General features: G+C 38.2%; 1 protein-coding gene across 5 annotated transcripts in view; it reads right to left on the bottom strand.

Moving 5' to 3' along the window:
• Positions 1-13,581, bottom strand: part of gria1a (glutamate receptor, ionotropic, AMPA 1a) — a 130,950-nt gene that overhangs the window by 44,505 nt on the left and 72,864 nt on the right. For 4 of the 5 annotated variants that reach the window (XM_055159102.1, XM_055159103.1, XM_055159104.1 and 1 more), the window contains 3 exons: positions 4,863-5,069; positions 3,516-3,787; positions 3,342-3,440 (listed from right to left, as the gene is read on the bottom strand). In XM_055159102.1, the coding sequence (XP_055015077.1) occupies positions 3,342-3,440; positions 3,516-3,787; positions 4,863-5,069 (578 nt within the window). Of the gene's footprint in view, positions 1-3,341; positions 3,788-4,862; positions 5,070-13,581 lie in introns of all 5 variants that reach the window. The other variant, XM_020927322.2, reaches the window with a different exon arrangement.

Raw genomic sequence — 13,581 nt, 5'->3', positions numbered from 1 at the left:
TTGAACAAACAATCTGATATGTATGATGAGAGCACTGGATCCATCTGTTTAGGTGCAAATGACAAATCATGACTTCCATTTGTCCCAGATCAGAACAAAGCTATTATAAAAAGCTCAAGGAACAAAAACAAAACCCAATACAATACAATACAACAAAAGCTATGTTGCAAATGTAAATTTCATTGCCAAAGGTGACATCACCAGAAAAGTGCTGTCAAGAGCTCTGGAGGAAGCATCTGCAAGCATGTTTTGATCCTGCGAAATGAAATACTCAACATCATTATTTGCATAAGCCCATGTGTGACTAATCAGGCATGCATTTGTAGTCATGGAAACACAAAAAATATATGGCTTTGCATTCAAAACAGAAACCTCAGGGATCTAGTCACTGAAGTGTGGGACATTTTTCTTTTTGTAAACTGTGCAGAGAAATCAATAGATGCAGCAGATGCATTTTGTAGTGGTGTTAAAAAAAAACACAAAACACCATCACTACAATAGGCTTCATCGTAGATTGGATGGTCTAGGCAGAGAATTTTAAATGTCAGGTGAGCACCCGTGGGTGTTGGGAACTGAACATTATGTAGCATTGAGCACCCATGTATTGCTGTATACTGTAGGTGAACAGGAATTTTTCTTGCTGATATTTGTTGTAAGGTAGGCGGAGAGTGAAAATAGGTTTTTGAAAATGTCACAAGACTGAAACTAAGTGCAACTCACATGAAGCAGTCATTTCTTTAACCTTCAGGCAGTAATAAGAAGGGCTGACTGGGCACACTAGCGTTTTTGTGCAACAACCTTTTAAACTAATAATTACTTTCATACCTGCAAGCCCAGCAAGTCTAAAGCCATTTATAGCTGATTAGTTATTGATTATGTAAACAATGGGACTGTTAGCGAGCATATTTAAATAGATCCTATCAGCAGAAGAGGTGTGTATCTAACTGCAGATACAGAAAAGACTGAAATGAAGTACTTTAGATCAGTATTTAGTATAGTTGTCAAAGGCACTTTTACACACAACTAAGTTCAACATTTCTTTTGACCTGGACTTTTTTCTAAATTAGGAGGTGGAGCAGGGGTTAGCACCCTTTCCACGCAGCAACAAGGTCATAAGTTTGATTTACCAACCGCAGTGGTGGTGAACATTGCACGCATTTCCTCCTGTCTGCTTTGGTACACTTGATAAAATAATACCATGTGCTGAGATTTTAGCTAGTACAACGATTGGTAAAAGTATATATATATATATATATATAGTTTTTCTCACTTCTGAGCAATAGCAGCAATTTTCCATTTTTCTACTCCACATGATCACATTTCCATTTCCCCACACTCTGTGCTATACATGTATTATGTATGGCGTATGTGAACCACCTGCCATGTCCATAATGCATGTTACTTAATGTTTAAAAGGCACAGCGGTGGTACTTGGACACATGACCTAACCTGTCTCCTCCACTCTCAGCTCCAAGGTAACACTAACATTATCTTCTCCTCGTCTCCTCTCCTGTCCGTCCCACTGGAAAGCTCAGAAAGTTGACCCCAGTGTCTCTAATTTCAGGCACTTAATGAGATTTTTAATTGGTGACCTTTACAGAACAGTTTCATAGCACAGCGCATGACAAGACTCGAGGGGGTCCAAGAACACTGCTCCATGCTCGCTGCGGGGTCTTTCATAACAGTGCACAAAGGGCGGAGCATGCTAGTGAGATTGAGAAATTTGGATCTACAATTCTATAATCTCAAATATTTTCACTTTAAATTCACTTCATGTCTTTGTAACATCACTACACAAAACAGCCCCAGTGTATTGTTTAAAAGAAGAACAAAAAAAGCCAAATAATTTAAATAGGTTTAGTAAAGCATGTAAAATATAGATTATGATCAAGATATAATTTTGGCCAGCTATAAGATTAATAAAGTATAGGCACTCAAATCACCTAGCAACAAGGCCTCTGTAAAGACATAAATAAGTGAGATCAATACCAGACCTGGTTAGCAGTAATAGCCTGTCAATATTTGCATTTCACTTCTGTCACACGTGTCTTGCCTAAGCACTTTTGGGTTGGTAGGTGAGTGCTCTAATATAGTCATTTCCAATCTAGGGATCGAGACCCAAATTTGGGTCCCCAAAGTTTCTCAAGGGGGTCCCAAGGGTCCCATCTGGTTGAAATAGAGTTTGATATAGACCATGAAGGTTTTGAATGATGGAACTTTTACAAAACATGCATGGAGATTGAAAATGTCTGTCATTTTGAAAGTAATATATTGTACCCATAAAACATAAACATCTTGACTTTACTTGTTTTTAAACCTTGTTATTTTCATTGTCTTTTCATATTTTTTGTAACTTGAAGGTCAATTTGTTTTGTTTGTATTCAAATGATAAAAGGTGCATGGTGTGCAGTAAAATCCAACTTTTTGTTTGAGAATTGCATTTCACTAAATTGATTCATGAGGAGAAAAATCTGTTTGTTCCATAATCCAAGCTTTTTTTTTCCTCTTTTTTCCTCTTTTTTTTTAATATGGTTACTATTATATAATAGTAACCTTTATGATTGAGGTCCATCATTTGCTTGTCTGAACAAATGCTTTATTGCCTTGTCTGGAATGTTCAAAAGACTTGCAAGTGTTTTATCGTTAAAAAAATATATATTGAAAAACACGCATTCTTGCTATGAGCAGTCTCACTTCTCCACAGATCTGACCTGTAACTTAGTAATAAATTCTATTTATTGTGTGTGTGCCAAGATACACCAGTGTCTGTACTTTTTTAGGAGATTAAGGCAGTTTGGAGTCAGTCATAACATTATGCTGGCCTTCTAAAGAACTAGTACAGAGCAAGGGTCTCCAACCTGTAGCTTGGGAGCTACCAGTAGCTCTCCACCCCCTTCAGAGTAGCTCGCCATGGGATTTCTGAATTATACGTATTGTGCTAATAACTACAATTTGATTAATTAATGTCTATTACCATGGTAGATGGTTGGCAGATGAGTGCTCTAACCTAGTCATTCCTAATCTAGGGGTAGAGACCCAAATTTGGGTCCCCAAAAATTCTCAGGGGAGTCCCAACGGCTCTAACCACTGAGACACTGCTGCGTCAAGTAAATAATAAGTACCTTTCTGAGTATGACAAATCAAACTATTTAAAACTGTAACAGCGTTTTAAAACAGGCCGCTGGATCAAGTGTTTCCTCAGAGACAACTGCACTATGCATTCTCTTAGCAGACATCAGGTAACACGCTCTACTATAAAATTTCATCTGTGCCAATTGGGAAGCAACCAATAATTCATAATAAACAAGATATAAATTCATTACAGAGAAGCATTGCCTTACCTTGGCGAGATGTCACATCCTTGCTGCATGAAGGCTCCCAGTGAGAACCAGAGTGAGTTAAAGATCCCAAACTCATTGGTCTGCTCTGGACTCTGCTGAACAGCATTGGGCTGTGGGACCGTGGGCGTCTGTTGTACCCCATTGGACGCAGAGGGCTGGGTGGGGGTCTGTGGCTCACCCCCCTCCTCGTAGTCCTCTGAATGCCACTCGTACGGACTGAAGCGACTGACGAGGAAGAGAACCACGCTGACCCCAATGTATGCAAAGACTATGCACATCCAGATCTCATATGCCAGGGGGTCCAGGAAGGAGAAGACCCCTGGTTTGGACTTGGTGGGTTTCTTGATCATGATGGAAATGCCCAAAGACATGAAGGGTTTGGAAAAGTCGATGACCTCCTCGCGTACAAGAGTGATGGTGAGAGGAGCTACAGCCACATCCGCTTTCTAACAGGCAAAAAGAAAAGAAATAATAATGATGAAATGTTATGCTGTTGTCTGTCATAAACTGTATATTTTTTTGTATTTTTCAAATATAGTTAAAGTTAAAGGTTCTGTCCTTTCGCTTGTAATGGCCTGATTTGATTTGTTGTTAATAGAATAGAGTTAGATATATGCCACGATGGTTTTAAAAGATGGAACTTTTACAAAACATGCATGGAGATTGAAATTTGTCTGTCATTTTGAAGGTAATATATTGTACCCATAAAACCCAAACATCCTGACTTTACTTGTTTTTAAACCTTGTTATTTTCATTGTCTTTTCATATTTTTTGTAACTTGAAGGTCAATTTGTTTTGTTTGTATTCAAATGATAAAAGGTACATGGTGTGCAGTAAAATCCAACTTTTTGTTTGGGAATTACATTTCACAAAATTGATTCATCCCATATTTTTTTTCTTCTTTTATTTTAATATGCACTACGTAACCTTTATGGTGAAGGTCGATCATTTGCTTGTCTGTACAGATGCTTTATTCTCTTGTCTGGGACGTTCAAAAGGCTTGCAACCTGTAGCTTGGGAGCTACCAGTAGCTCTCCACCCCCTTCCAAGTAGCTTGCCAAGGGATTTCTGAATTATACATATTGTGCTAATAACTACAATTTGATTAATTAAAAGCCTATTACCACTGGAAATTTTGATGATTAACTTTGTGCACTAATAACATAGATAACATAGATAATGCTTTATGCTGTGTAGGCCCCACAGACTATGTTTGAACATGAGAGATCAGTCTCATGTGCTCATCACACAGTATGCACTCCTGCAGTCTGGGAGGAGATGCCCCAGTCCATAACATTTATTAACAACATGGACTGATTGTGCTGATGTGTGGAGCCTGACTTATAGTATATTCTCCTGACCCCTGCCAAATTTCTTCATGAGGTGGTGAAATGAAAACATGAAACCTGAAGCAAGTAGCAAACCCTTGACCATAAATGTTACATAATGCACCTTTAATTAAACATGACTTCTGTGCAATATTTAAAAAAGGTAATTAAAAGAAAAGGTAAATTACTCACCCCATAGACCAGTTCTCCCACCATACCGTTCCACATTTTGGAATCTGGATCTCGGGCCCCATATTTCCCATCAGAGACGATCTTGAGTTTGTACTGGTACCCCACGTGTTTGGCGATCTCTGCTGCCAGCTCCACAATGTAGCCCTCATATTTGTCATTCCCCACCAGCTGCTCATGGTTCTTCTTCAGCATCACATATGGAGACTCCTGCAAAGAAAACAGGAATATAAGTGACAGTTTCTAAAATATATATTCATTGCAGTGTTATTTGTTATGCCAATAAGGATTCAGAAAAAGTTCTTAAAGGTTCTATACTTGATTTTTGTGAGCTTTAAGCCATGTTATAAAGTTGTTGACTCCACAAAAATGTACCTGGAGTTGTGTTTTGTTTCATTCACACATATTGAGTGGCACTACATTGCTGTGGATATCACCAAAGATCAAAATTATCTGTTCCACCTTGTGATGTCATGTAGTGGTAGTTCTCAAGTTAACAGCTTCCTTTGAACTTTAGTTTAGTACGTGGTTGAAATTATCCAAAAAATTCTAGTGAAGGTGTATGGAGTTTAAAAACACAATGGAAAACTGTATTACCACATGACATCACAATGTGGAACAGAGTGCTTTCTGTTTGAGAGAAGAACTAAATATGCAGGGATTGTGTGTTTAACATATGTGAATGAAATAAGACACAACTCAGAGTATGTTTTTGATGAGGAAACAGTATTATAACATAGATTTTAAAAAGTAGCATAATGTGGGCCATTTAAACCTTTCACACTTGTAAGAAAATATTTGATGACCATGTTGTTTTTGTTTCTTTACTTTGCAGAGAAAATAATCCACCATTCACCAATCAGTGCAAAACAGCAACTAACCCAAGCTCCAATCCAGACTAAACTTGAGACTGTAAGTGGAATTATTTTTAAGCAGAAACCAGAACTAATCTTAGTCTGGACCAGGTTATCATAAATTTTGACGTTTCTGGGACTAAAGCAAACTTAAACTCACTCAATGAGCATCATATTTCAACTGTATCATTTTTTTTATTTCCAATTTTACACATACCCGTACACCAATATTTGAGGAAGGCAAAAGTCACTGACCTGATTACAATAAAAAATATAACTCTATTAATCAGGTTTGACGTCACAAAACAAGGATGTGATTTTTCTTGACGTTTCCTTGCCGCTTCAAAATAACAAAACCTGACTGTCCTTACTATTATAATTGGTGGTGTGCGGAAGGCGCTGAAGCAAAGATGATTACATAAAATTACCAGGTATTATTTTGTCTTTGTTCAGTGCAGGTATGCCGTGTAATTTAAACACAAAAGGTGATAAAAGTGTGATCATTATGACAGCAGTGTGGCGCATTGATAACATACTGCAGTGTGTGAGGAAATGGAGGAATGGGACACTATTATTAGAGCAGAAGACAGTGAAGATGCCTTGTGTGTTTTGTCTCTGTGACCTCGCTTCTGTAACAGCTCTTCTGCAGATGCTCCCGAGATCTGATTGGCTGAACTGAGAAATTACAGTCCGTGTGACACCTGAGGCTAGACATGTGGATTTTTCGACAGGTATACTTTTACAGCCAATCAAAGACCATATATGATTGGGAATATACTATAATTTTATCTTTATGCCATATATATGTGTTTGTTTGTATAGATTACAAATTAACCCTGTATTATTCTATATATTATTTTCTATATACAGTATTATCCTATAATAATATACATTTCCACCATTACTATTGCTAATATATAGTAAATAATATATATTTTTTTACTATTTAGGCCTCTAAGTGTGCAATGACACACTCAACTTGTAAAGATGTGATGCTCGTAAAAAGATTTTGATGAAAGTAGTACTAGCAGTAGTAGTAGTATGTTTCCTGTCTTGGATATATACCAACTAGAGATCGATCGATATACATTTTTTCACAGCCAGTGTTGATTTCGATACGATGTTGAGATGATTTAGGTATTTTTTCCCAAACTGTCAAATTCATATTGAGTACGAACTCATCCACAACTTTCTTTTACTGCAAACTGTGTAGAGTAGTGGTTTGTTTCATTCACACATGTTTGAGTAACAGTGTTGGGGAGTAACAGATTACATGTACCAGAGTTACGTTATCAGAGTACAAATTATGAGTAACTGTACTTGGTTACAGTCACTGTTTCAATGAGCCCAAGTCCAAACCAGGTCTAAACCAGGTCAAAACCAGGTCAAAACCAGGTCTAAAACCAGGTCCAAACCAGGACTAAACCAGGACTAAAACAGGACTAAAACCAGATCTAACCCAGGTCCAAACCAGGCCTAAACAAAGTCTAAAACAGGACTAAACCAGGTCTAAACCAGGACTAAACCAGGTCTAAACCAGGACTAAACCAGGTCTAAACCAGGCCTAAAACCAGGACTAAACCAGGACTAAACCAGGCATAAACCAAGATTAAACCAGGTCTAAAACAGGATTTAACAGGACTAAACCAGGACTAAACCATGCTGCATGGACTGTGTATTCCCCTCTTCTATCAATAATATTTTTAATACGGTGAAGTAAAGACTGTTTTTTTCATTTTCTTTTAGCAGACAAAATATATTATGCGAAGAAATCCTAGTCTTTGCTCCTCTACAGCAAATCAAGTAATCCAAAGTATTGAGATTACGTTACTCACTTCAAGTAATTTAATGGATTACGTTACAAACTACATTTTGGGGTATGTAATATGTAATCTGTAGGGGAATACATTTTAAAAGTAACCTTCCCAACACTGTTGAGTAATTCACCTCTGTTCCACCTTGAGAAGTCAGATAGTGGTAGTTTTCAAGTTAACATCTACCATTTACTTTTTGATTAGTAGAGAGTGGCAATTCCAGGGCTAAAATTATCCAAATTATTCTAGTGAATGTGTATGTAGGGCGACAGTAGCTCAGTTGGTAGAGGTGATCAACTGACCTGAAGTTTAACGGTTCAAATCTTGCTCTCAACATCATTGGTTGAGCGGTCAAATCCACTGACTCACAGGTTGGCTGGTATGATTCCAGCTCCCACAGATGAATGCTGTCATTGTGTCCTTGGGCAAGACACTTAACCTACCTCGCCCCAGTGTCTGCGTACACTGGCGCATGGATGTGTGTATGAATGGATGAGTCGTTCCTTGTTGTAAAGTGCTTGAAAGTGGAAAATATATATATGTATAAAAAAAACATTTGTGTGTGTGGGTGGAGTTTAAAAACACAGTGGAGCACTTCCTGTATGACCGCATCACATTTATCTAATATTAGAGAGAAAAATAATTAACTACGCAGGATTTTAGTGTTAAACCTGTGTGAATGAACCAAAACATAATTCCAGGTATGTTTTTAATGGGGAAACAAAATTATATCATCAGAAATCAGATCAGAAATTAATGTAATATGGGGCCATAGATGCTTTAGTTTTTTTATTCAGAACATCTTCCCCCTCATCTGGAAGTACCTTTACCTTTTGAAAAATATAGAAGTCCAGTCTGATGAATGGTTGGCTCAGACTTGCCTTTATTCCCACAGGTTGTAATAATATGAGTCTGTTTCCTGCTTAGACCCTGCCCCCTCCATATTTCATCTGAGTGTAACGACAGGGCTTCCCTCTTGGTGCCACAGTTATCTGGCTCCTCTTGCTCTTTATGCTTGAGGTGAAGGTAATCATTGTTACACATGAAATCTCCGAGCCCACTGCCTCGCGAAACAGCACCCGAGGGAGACAGAGCACCGAAAGGTTGGATGTGCAGTGCTCTGACAGATATTCACAATCACACACTAGTCCGACCCAATACACACAGCACAGCATAGAGACGGACTAAAACTACACGGGCATAGACAGTTACAGCAATCTGCTCATAAAGACAAGCTGAAGGTCTGCCAGGACAAGTCTCATTGACCTATACCAGCTACCAAGGGGATATGGCTGTCAGTCGGCCATCTTGAATATAAACCACATGCACATGTCCAATAGATAACTGTCAAATACACATTGAAATGAAACATGTCCGAATGGTTTTCCAAGGACCAAATAGACTAAATGACATTTCTGGACCACTGCACATATAACAATGTTCTGGGACAATTATTTTTCAATGATAATAGCTTGGCAAGATATTAGAGGCCGGTATTTGCACTTTTTAGTAGGGTGACCAAATGTCCGTTTTTCCCCGGACATGTCCGTATTTTGCGTCATGTCCGGGGCGTCCGTTTTTTTTTTTTTTAAGTGATGCAAATGTCCGAGTTTTCAGTACCGTTCATTGGGAGCATTAAACTGAGCGGCTCTCGTAGTTCTCTGTGACTCAGAAGGAGCAGACACAAAAAGTCGGTCAGTCTGCGACATACCGAAGCACAAATGTGCATTTAACAATGACTTGTACAAGAAATTCTCCGTTTGTGAGAGGCCATGTGCACAGGTTGCGAAGTGAGAGTTCAGTGGTCCCTCGTTTATCGCGGGGGTTACGTTCTAAAAATAACCCGCGATAGGTGAAATCCGCGAAGTAGCCAACTTTATATTTTACAATTATTCTATCTGTTTTAAGGCTGTAAAACCCCTCACCACAAACTTTATACACTTTTCTCAGACAGGACAGGTGCAACCCTTTTTACTTCCTTCTTAAAACTTGTTGCTGCTGTCGTCCTTGTGTTATTTTCCTCCTTCTTTATGTAACAATCTGAAGATTAATTTATTCCATAATAGAGCCCAACAGCGCAGAGTCCCGCACGGGTCAATTTTTGGAGACCCCCAGTACAACACCGCACCCGCGCAATACAGGACCGCACCTGCCCGTTAACCCGAGATTATATCAAACTTTTGCTCTGCCTACGCCACGGACTGAACCAAGACTAAACCAGGACTAACCCAGGACTGATTCCAGGACTGAAGAGGAGGACTAATCCACGACTGAACTAGTACTAAAACAGGACTAAACCAGGACTAAACCAGAACTCACCGTCAGGACGGGCTCAGAGGTGACCACAGGAGAAAGGACCAGCTCAGCTCTGTACCTCACGGAGTTAAACGCGGCAATTGCCCGATCGTGCTTTGCGGACAAACTGCTCCTGGTTTAGACCTGGTTTAGTCCTGACCCACCCGTGTGTAATGACCCCCCCCCCAAACGTATGCCAAAAGTATCAGATATCAGGCCTTAAATCTCCAGCAGTTACCAATATTTTGTTCAGCTGCATAAATAATACATGTATAGAGCTTAACTTGAACACTTTAGTAAAAAAAAATGATACTGCAAAAAAAACAACTCTATTATCCAATTTGTAATGAAACAAGGTCTGGAATGAATCTGTGTTAAATTCAAATTAGATCATTCGGGGAAATGATAAAAATCTGCCATTAATTTCTCATAACATGGCTTAAAGCTCACAAGAGTCAATTTTGCATAATATAGGACCTTAAAGTTGTGTAGTCGCTTCCTTTTTGTTGTCTTACTCTGTCAAACTCTTTCTTTATGCATGCATGAGCTTGCTTACTGATATGACAACATCAAATCTGTGCATCTGTCTCTGTATGCTATAGTGTAATTTAGAACAAGAACATTTCACAGCAAACAGCACGTCTCCAACTCCGCTTCTCTTTGATCTCAGTGTTTCCACCTCTCTGAAGTGACTGACAGCCCCTGCACTACTTAACACCTTAACCATATCGAGACTGTGCTGTAGGAAGGCAGATGTTTTGAAAGGGGTGTGGGCTAATGAAATAAAATCCAACTCCAGATATTGTTTTGGTAATGACAAAACATTATAACCTGATAAAAGCTATTGATACTTTCAGCTGATCTTATCAAAATTCCCTGGGGATGTGGAGTTAACTGAAAGCACTACTCTGTTAGAAGTTCAATTACTCAAGATAGACTTAATTTGACTTTTGCTTCAACACAATCTCATTTAGCTAAAATACAACAGTTGAGATGATTTGTGCTGTTAAACAAGTCAGTCCCTCTCAAAGAAAATTAGTCACAAACTAGCTGCCATTAGCCAACAGTTTTTCAGTTAGTCTCTCACCTTTTTGTTGAAAATCACCAAAACAGGACCATGAACACTCGTATTGATCAGACTCCTGAAATGTGTTGATTAAATCCATTTTGTATTTTTTCTTATCTTAAAAGTTTTGTCTGTGTTTACTGATGTGTACATTGTGTCACCATGGTAAATGCTGAACATTTTGCCAATAGAGATACATGTAAAACACCTCCAGCGTGATGTCACTGCAGAGTATCAATATTTGCAATTACTTTAGTTTATTTTAAAGTTTACTTCATTTTATTCCAGTGCAGCTGTGCACCTTTGTTAACAAATATATGCACTATATTGATCTAAAAAGGGGAGGTATTTGGCAGTTTTATAATTGATTACACCTTATCTCTAGGTTCACAGACAGAAAACCCAATTTATCTCACAGGAAAAGGGGACTCTGAGAGGAGATATGTCACATACAGTTATTTTAGGTACAGGTTTCTGGGAGGGTGCATCCCACAGGTTCAAATCAAGGTTCAGAATGAATTATGGACGTTAGAATCTGTGTTTTTTTTTTTTTATTATTTATTGTTTTAATTCGTCCTCAATATCTTTGTTAATACATTAGTTATATTACAAATATATTTGAAGGAAATCAACATCAAAGTTTATAATTCTTGTAACTGGGGACTACTAAAGGAAATTCTAAAAAATAATACTTGCTTCTGTTACTGCAACTTCTATTCACATTAGCCTAGCCTTGTCAAGATAGTTTTTCTTTTACAACTATTGTAAAACTGCAGCCTTACAAAAGTATTTGAATGAAACTAACTGTGGGTGACCAAAGGGAATTCTATTAATAACATTTTTATAATTTATTTAAATTTTTTTTCATTTGAACTAGTATTTTAGACCAGAGAATTTGAAGCAATGACACATAAATTGCCTTCATTCATTCATCAGTCACACTGTGTGGAGGGCATCTGGTGAAATATGTATCAAATAACATGCAGAAAAACATCAAAAACCTGTATCTCCCTTTCACTAGTATACAGCATGTGGCCTTATTGTAGTCTGTGGTCGCACTGGGCCCTGAGCTTCAATACATGATGACAATATGGCTGCACAGTCCATAGAGTCCATAGAGCTGTTACTGTCGATTTCTGCTTTTATTCTGAATAGCTTCCCGGCAGCTTTTATCAGGTGAGAGGATAATTTTACTTCAGAGGATCACCCAGTCGAGTCCTTTGAACCCATTAACCCTCAAAGTGGATGCACGCCATGCTCTCCCATACACAGACTGGCCTTCTGAACTTCACACTCACCATCAAATCCTCTGTTATTTTCAACACATCTCTCCCATACACAGTACGTGATATTGCTGTAACTCAAAGAAGTCCAGGAAAATTACATTGCGGCAGTGAGACCCAGAGATAAAAGAGATAAAAAGCTCTTGAAAAAGCCATGCCAAGCTCCAGGCCTTCTGAAAAGCTGCATTATCTGATATTAAATTTTCAACATGAAGGAAACACTGAGAGCATGTTGTACCTATGAGAGATGGATACACTTATATTAGCCTTTACGTTGGCCTGGAATCTTCAGGTATAAAAGTGGTATTTGAGTCAAAATAATAACCAGATAGATAAAGAGATGGTGGGGGTGATGCTTTGAGGCCCTATTTTCAAAGTGACCCATGAGTGAACTCAATTTGACCTATGTCTTTTATATAGGCCAGGGCTTTTTACCAATTTTTCAAGTCACAGAAGGCAGTTTCTATAAATATTTAGCCCCTAAAAGTACAGAGTGCCACTGAATAAAATTGATGCTAGTCATCTAAATTAAAGCATACATTTAAAGGCTAGTATTTTCAATTAAACACTTGTATCTTTTATTTAAAGGTGTACTGTGCAACTTTTCTGGTGGAGGGTCCGTCATATGCTTCTCCTTAGAGATAGTTTATGTCTATGGAGACAGCTTGTGACACCACAGGGCCAAGTTACATGTCAGATCTGTGTAGAGGAGAGCCCGCTCACAGTAAGAATGCAAGTGTTCAGCTCAATAACCATGTTACTGGGGAAATGCAAGGTGGATACGTTAAGTGACATACCAGGACATTCCAGACAAAACAATAACATCTCCATGAAGACAAACAGGTAGCCAATCCTCTACCTGAAAAGTTACATAGTACACCTTTAATTTTGTGTTTTAATTATTTTTATGTGTTTTTTTATGTGAAGCACTTTGTAACCCTCCTTTGAAAAAACAGTTGTATTATTGCAAAGTGGTGGTCCATTTCTCATAATAAAGTTTGGCTGGAATTTCACATTGTTAATACACACATGAACTGAAACATTTCCTCACCAGCGTGGACCAGTTAAAGATGCACTTTGGAACCTTTCTGATAGAGTGTACACCATCTGTTTGTCATTATGGAGATGTACTGCTTTTCCTTTTTCCTGTTCTACAATATGGCATTAATCAAATCTGTCTCCATATGGATAAGCAAAATAAAACACACACACACACACACACACACAAATCCAAATCCAAAAACAGTTCAGAACAATAATGGTTGTCTGTATATGGAGCTCAACATTGACCACACACTAAATTTCGTAGTAATTTTTCCTCACAGAGTTTCCAACAAATTTTAAAATTAAGAATTAAAAGTTTGAAAGCTTGCTTGGGAATAATCAGCTATGTTGTAACTAATGACCACA

The sequence above is a fragment of the Boleophthalmus pectinirostris genome, unplaced genomic scaffold, assembly GCF_026225935.1.
Source record: "Boleophthalmus pectinirostris isolate CB_2022bp ecotype Guang Dong unplaced genomic scaffold, ASM2622593v1 HiC_scaffold_23, whole genome shotgun sequence".
NCBI classification, from domain to species: domain Eukaryota; kingdom Metazoa; phylum Chordata; class Actinopteri; order Gobiiformes; family Gobiidae; genus Boleophthalmus; species Boleophthalmus pectinirostris.
Note: the sequence above shows the minus strand (reverse complement) of the source record. Positions and strands in the feature narration are given on the sequence as shown.